Source organism: Benincasa hispida, chromosome 1 (assembly GCF_009727055.1).
Source record: "Benincasa hispida cultivar B227 chromosome 1, ASM972705v1, whole genome shotgun sequence".
Taxonomy (NCBI): domain Eukaryota; kingdom Viridiplantae; phylum Streptophyta; class Magnoliopsida; order Cucurbitales; family Cucurbitaceae; genus Benincasa; species Benincasa hispida.
In genome coordinates, this window is record NC_052349.1 from 69,364,358 (window position 1) to 69,370,944 (window position 6,587).

The 6,587-nt window shown below is 42.7% G+C and overlaps 1 protein-coding gene across 1 annotated transcript; it reads right to left on the reverse strand.

The window, feature by feature from the left end:
• Nucleotides 1–373: 373 nt before the first annotated feature.
• LOC120078864 lies at nucleotides 374–2,007 on the reverse strand. The gene is made up of 5 exons (XM_039033147.1): nucleotides 1,877–2,007; nucleotides 1,327–1,518; nucleotides 1,104–1,243; nucleotides 845–990; nucleotides 374–760 (listed from the first exon to the last, which is right to left on the reverse strand). Exons 1-5 carry the CDS (start codon nucleotides 2,005–2,007, stop codon nucleotides 374–376), a joined length of 996 nt encoding a protein of 331 aa, XP_038889075.1.
• Nucleotides 2,008–6,587: the final 4,580 nt, after the last annotated feature.

Below are 6,587 nucleotides of genomic sequence, written 5' to 3' on the forward strand. Positions count from 1 at the left end.
CACTAGTGGCACCTCCCTGTTGCGCAAAACTTTCAACTCCCTGGCCACAACCTGCGCAGGCTTCTCTTCGTAACTTAAGTTTCCATTCAGCTGCAAGGGCTCAAAGTCCACCACATGAGACGGGTCCATTAAATACTTCCTCAGCATGGAGACATGAAAAACATTATGGACCACGGAAAGGGACGATGACAAAGCCAAATGGTAAGCCATAGGGCTGTCTTGCTCCAAGATCTCGAATGGCCCTACAAAATGCAGACTTAGCTTACCCTTCTTTCCAAAATATCAGGACACCCTTCAATGGCGCCACTTTTAGGAACACTTTTTCACTTGCCTTGAACTCAAGATCTTTACGCCTAACATCAACGTAACTTTTTTATCTGCTTTGCGTTGCTAGCATTCGAGCCCAAATCTTCTGCATGGCTTCATTTGTCAACTTCCCTAACTCAGTTCCCATAAGTTTTCTCTCCTCAACTTCACCCCAACAAACAGGAGACCTACAACCTCTACCGTAAAGAGCTTCAAATGGTGACATGCTAATGGTAGCCTGATAGCTATTATTATAAGCAAACTCTGCCAAATGCAAGTGGGAGTCCCAACTCCCTGAGAATTCCAACACACAAGCGCACAACATGTCCTCCAACGTCTGTTTCAAGCATTCTGTTTGCCCATTCGTCTGGGGGTGGAAGGCTGTATGAAGTTTAATCGTGTCCCTAAGGCTGCCTGAAGGCTCTTCCAAAAACTGGAGGTGAAACCAGGGTCCCTGTCGGACATAATTGACACTGGCACACTATGCAATCTTACTATCTCCTTTATGTATAGCTGAGCCCACTTACTCACCGCGTACGTGAGATTCCCTGGAAAAAAATGTGCCACTTTGGTGAGCCTGTCTATCACCACCCAAATCGTTAAGAAGCCTTTCACTGACCTGGGCAAACCCGTAATGAAATCCATGGACATGCTCTCCTACTTCCATTCTGGCACATCCAATGGCTGTCAACAAGTGAAGGCCCCAAAGCAAAAGATAGCAAGCTCGCTACAACCATTGAAACCCCATCCTTCGACACCACGTGCCCAAGAAAGGACCTTGCATAGCCAGAACTCACACTTAGAAAACTTTGCATACAGTTTGTTTTCCCTCAATGTTCCTAGGACTTTATGAAGATGTTCCTCGTGTTCTGCCTCTGTCTTGGAATAGACCAAGAAGTCATCAATGAAAACAATTACAAATGTGTCCAGGAAATCCCTGAACACCACGTTCATCAAACCATGAATAACGCTGGAGCATTGGTCAGACCAAAAGAATGAACTCCGTATTTGGATCAAAACGCAGTCTTCGAGATATCACTATCCCTTATCCTCAGTTGGTAGTAACCTGATCGTAGGTTAATCTTGGAAAATACGGTAGCACCCTGTAGCTGGTCAAACAGGTCATCAATCCTAGGAAGCGGGTACTTGTTCTTGATGGTCACCTTATTCAACTCTCTGTAGTCTATGCATAAGCGTAATGATCCACTTTTTCTTCATAAAAACACACTTTAGTGCTCACCAACGGAAGAAAACACTGGGTCGCTATGAACCTTTTATCAAGTAGTTCCTGCAGCTGGAACCTTCAGTTCTTTTCATATTTCACGAAGCCTTTTGTATGAAGTTCTTGGGATATGGGAATAGTCAGCTCGATCGCAAAATCAATCTCCCTTGGTGGAGGCAACCTTGGAAGTTCTTCTGGAAACACATCAGGTTAATATCTCACAACTGGCTCAGAGGTTAGAGCAATCTCGGTTTCTCTTGTGTTAACTACGCTAGCCAAGATACTCCAGACACCTTGGTTAATCAACCTCTTGGCCATTACAGCTAAAATCACCTTGGGCAAAACTACCGTTTCGACCCCTTGAACTTGAAACTGGTTTCCCTAGGGGGGTTAGAAATCACCTCCTCACGAGAACAGTCTATGCTAGCATGGTTGATAGCCAACCAATCCATGCCCAGAATCACGTCAAAGTCACGCATTCTAACACTATTAGAGTCACATCAACGGTGCGATTCACTATTTCTAACTGACACGCTTATATCTTTTCACTTGCTATCATAATTTCTCCCGACAGTGTAGATATTGATAAAACATAACCCAAGAGTTCTAAAACTAGCATAACATGTTTTACGAACAACAATGAAATGAAAGAGTGAGACGAGCTAGAGTCAAATAATGCCAAGGTATAGTGCCCCAAGATTGGGAGTGTACCTATCACTACTCGTCCCAAATGCTTAGTTTCCCAACGACTGGTGGCATAGATCTGACCCTGCTACTGCTATCGGATTGAACTACCCTGATGTGAACTTGGAGGCTGACCCCCTGCACTTCCAGAACCAGTACTAGGTCATTGGTTCGCCATATGCCTTACTTGCTTACATCTAAAACAAATCCTCGTGCCAATCAGACAACGTCCCCAATGATGCTTCTTGTACAACTTGCACACCGGTCTTTCCCTTCAAGCTCCTTTTGAAGCAGTAGCTTATTGTAGGGCGTGCCCTAGCGACCTGTCTGTACTTTGAACCTTCTGCGGAGGTCCCAGAACATTCTGCTCAGCTTTCCTCTTCTGGCCTAGGGCAGTGATAACAGGCAGAAATACACGTTATCATAGTGCTAAGTTCTTAAACAATGTTGGATTGCATTGATGAAATATGTTAAATTGCGTCCATTAAGCATAAATTCTATAATATTGCGATCGCATGCGTCCAACGCATTAAAGTAGTTGATCTTTACATTTTTGTGCAGAATATGCGTTAACACAATGTAGAGATTGCGATCATAGGAATACATTGGTCGAGCGCAACTTCACCGCAAGACTTTAAGTTGGTCATGCTCTCAAACATTCGCCCAAGAAGAATCACTGCAACTTGGCCAGTGCAACATGGTGGGCGCATCTGGGTGATAGGATAATTAAAAGCGATGGGACAGAAAGTTGATGAAGTCGGATCCAAATTAAGTTGACAGCTGATAATGGTCACAAAGTACATCAGTTTTATTGTTAACAATCATCCGGCGCATCAATCAGGAATTAAAGAAGTCTCATCTGTACAACCGGGAGAGAGAAGCCGCCTTTCACCTTTGATGCCCTATAAATACCAAGTGCAATCTTCAGAAAAGGGGCGATCAGTTAATGAATTCATCAGTGCTCTGTTCATAGTTTTCTTTTCCATTTTACGGCGGAGTAAGAGAAGAGTGGTGATGCCAGAGATCGCTTAGGGCAGCTCGAGAGAGAACCTTAGGGCGTAAGAGTAGAGAGCAAGCCGACTCTCGCGAGAGCGAGAATATCTTTAGAGCACGAGTAGAAACGGTGTAAACGCCTGGCAGCAAGAAATTTCTACCAGACGCTTTACTATACTTGCATTGTTATTTTGTACTTCATCTCATATCTATTCAATGGAAGTTCTATTTCTACATCTGCTTAATCTTTTAATACGCACGAGTAGCTAAACTAGTTGAATGGGTTGAGAAGAACTAAGCTAACATGACCTAGGAAGTTCATCGCTTGCGATTGTCTTATTGTATGCTGTGCAAAATACCCTTTAGAGTTACTCGAGAAAGAATCTAAAGAAAGAACCTAATGACTCGAGAGAGCTAGGTTAGAATTTGAACTCGAGAGAGCAAGATTAGGTTTGCATAAACAAGAGATAGGGACTTAGAGATAGGCTCTATTTGTCAACTTACATCGCATGCATCGTAGGAATGAGAGTGATATTATATAGTCGCATATTGTGTGAATGTCATGTTGTCATCGCATAAATAGAGATAGAAGTTTATGTGTAAACCCTGTAGACTTATCACATATTTATCGCATGCGTTCTAGCTTTAGAAATCGTAGCATTCACGCCGAGAGGTGGTTTACTATTGTATGCATGTTGCATGATCGCAAAGCATGGATGCATTCTAGGGAGTGTTAGCCGAAACTTTTCTCAACCCGTTCACCGCATATTCATCGTATTTCCCCGTTTACCAACTCTTTTCAAACTTTGCCACATTCGTTATTTATTTTCATCAACACAAACAACAAACCCAACGATTTATTTATTTAACTGGTTACCGCAAGTTTTCATAAAAATCACCAACGCAACTATTTTCACAAGTCCCGTGTTCGACCCTGGACTTACCAGGAAACTTGGAGGAATTTACACTTGAATTCCGCTGGGGAAACTTGAATGCACAATGAAATCCATCAATTCATATCATCCATAATTACATTCAATAAAATAACGCATCAAGTTTTTGGCGTCGTTGCCGGGGGACTTCGGCAAAATAGTTGTTAACGGTAATTTTTGTGAATTCTTTGCAGAACTCTCAATCTTTGGCGAACTACGACTCGGAGATTGAGAGAACATTTATAAGGAGACTAAGAGACTGTCAATAGCAACCATAATCCGACAAAGAAGAGATGGCAGAATAGCCTGGAGGTGGAGCACCAAATGATAATAATGTCATGGCAAATCCGATTCTGTTGGCAAACGATCGCAATAGGCTCATTAGGGACTATGCATCGCCAAACCTCTATGATTTCTCTCAGGGAATCATAAGGTGTTCTCTCGACGAAAACAGATTCGAGATGAAACTGGTGATGCTGCAGATGATCCAGACTGCAGGTCAATTCGAAGGAAGGCGTGGCGAGGATCCGCAGGCCCATCTCCGAAGTTTTATTGAAATCTACAATACTTTTGTGTTCCCGAACATCTCTGCTGAAGAAGTTCGACTAACGTTGTTCCCATTTTCTCTCTGTGATCAGGCTAGAAAATGGGCTTATTCGCTCGAATCAGGAGAGATTACTTCTTGGGAGTAGGTAGTGGAGAAATTCATGAAAAAGTATTTTCCACCTACCGAGAACGCAAGATGAAGAAAGCTTATTATTAATTTTGAACAAGATATGGACGAATCGCTCAATCATGCTTGGGCGAGGTTTAAAAGGTTGGTCCGAGATCGTTTGCATAATGGGCTACCAGACTGCCTTCAAATGGAAATTTTCTATCACGGTTTGAATCCTGCTTCGTAGACCGCTGCTAATGCAGTAGCCGCTAGTGGTCTTCTTGCTAAAACTTACGAGGAGGCGAAGAATATTCTAGATCGCATCTCTAAGAACCATGAAGATTGGAGGGAGAATGACTAGAGATTGAGACTCAAAGATTCTGATGCAAATAACAGTGCCATTGTTTCGTTACAAAACCAAATGACCGTAATGATGAATTTGATTCAAGGAATGGTGATCAGTAGCCCAACACCGCAAGGTGGGCAAATTAACGCAATAAGTCAAAACACCCCAAGATGTGCGACTTGCGGTGATGGGCATGCGATGGAAGATTGCCCGCAAAATCCACAGTCTGTATATTTTGTAAAGAATAATCCCTTTTCAAATACTTACAATCCCGGGTGGAGAAACCACCCCAATTTTTCTTGGAAGAATCAACAAAATTTTCAATCTATGGCGCAAAAAGAAGGGCCATCAGGATTCTTCCAAAGCAACAACAGTCAACAGAGCAACCAAGCAAGTAGCTCACAACGACCAACACAATCTTCTTCTCTAGAGAGCCTATTGAAGCAATATATAGAGAAAAACGAGACAGTGCTTCAAAGTCAGGCTACATCCATCCGCAACCTGGAATTGAAAATGAGCTAAAAAGTAGACCGCAAGGGGTATTGTCAAGTTCAATCGAGCTTTCACGCAACCCAGGGGGATCAGGTAAGGAGCAATGTCAGGTTGTGACATTGCGCAGTGGAAAGACTGTAAAGGGAGAAAAGAAGGATCAGAGTAGAACAACTTCCATCACAACTGAGCCCGAGATTGCGGTAATGCAAGAAGAAGAAAGAGATAATGAAACAGTGGAACATGAGGTTGTGTCAACCTCAAATTTGAATGAAACAGGAACTGTGAAAGTCCAGTTACTACCTTTCCCTCAGAGGTTAAGAAAGAAGAAAAATGAAGAGGTACAGTACCAATTCTTCTTATCTATGTTAAAGCAACTACATGTTAACATCCCTTTCCGTGAAGCGATTGAGGAAATGCCTGCCTATGCCAAGTTTCTAAAGGACATGGTAACTAAGAAGAGAGGCGCTAGAAAATTTGTTACGGTGGCATTAACGCAAAGTTCAAATCTATTATTCCATCGAAGATGAGCGATCCAAGGAGCTTCACGATTCCTTGCTCCATAGGAGGACTCTATATTGAGCAAGCCCTGTGTGACTTGGGGGCCAGTATAAATTTGATGCCGCTGTCAATATTTCAACAATTAAATGTAGGGCAACTTGTGCCCACCTCCGTGACTCTCCAATTGGCTGACAGATCTCTGCTTCATCCAGAAGGTAAGGTGAAGGATGTGCTGATCACTATTGATAAATTTATTTTGCCAACTGACTTCATCATCCTAGATTAGGAGGCTGATAAAGATGTGCCCATCATTCTGGGGCGACCTTTCCTATCAACGGGTCATGCTTAAATTGATGTGCACAAGGGAGAAATCACTTTGAGCATAAACGGACAGAAGCTCAAATTCAATATAATTCATGCCATGAAATTCCCAGATGAGTAAGACCAACAAGATTCTGA

Excerpts from the sequence above, each read along its gene's own strand:
- LOC120078864 (XM_039033147.1), bottom strand. The coding sequence starts at position 2,007 with ATGCGTGACTTTGACGTGATTCTGGGCATGGATTGGTTGGCTATCAAC. Across the intron at positions 1,244-1,326 it reads AGTGATATCTCGAAGACTGC|GGATTTCCTGGACACATTTG; the intron begins GTTTTGATCCAA and ends CGTGGTGTTCAG. Across the intron at positions 761-844 it reads TTTTTTCCAGGGAATCTCAC|GGACCCTGGTTTCACCTCCA; the intron begins GTACGCGGTGAG and ends TATGTCCGACAG.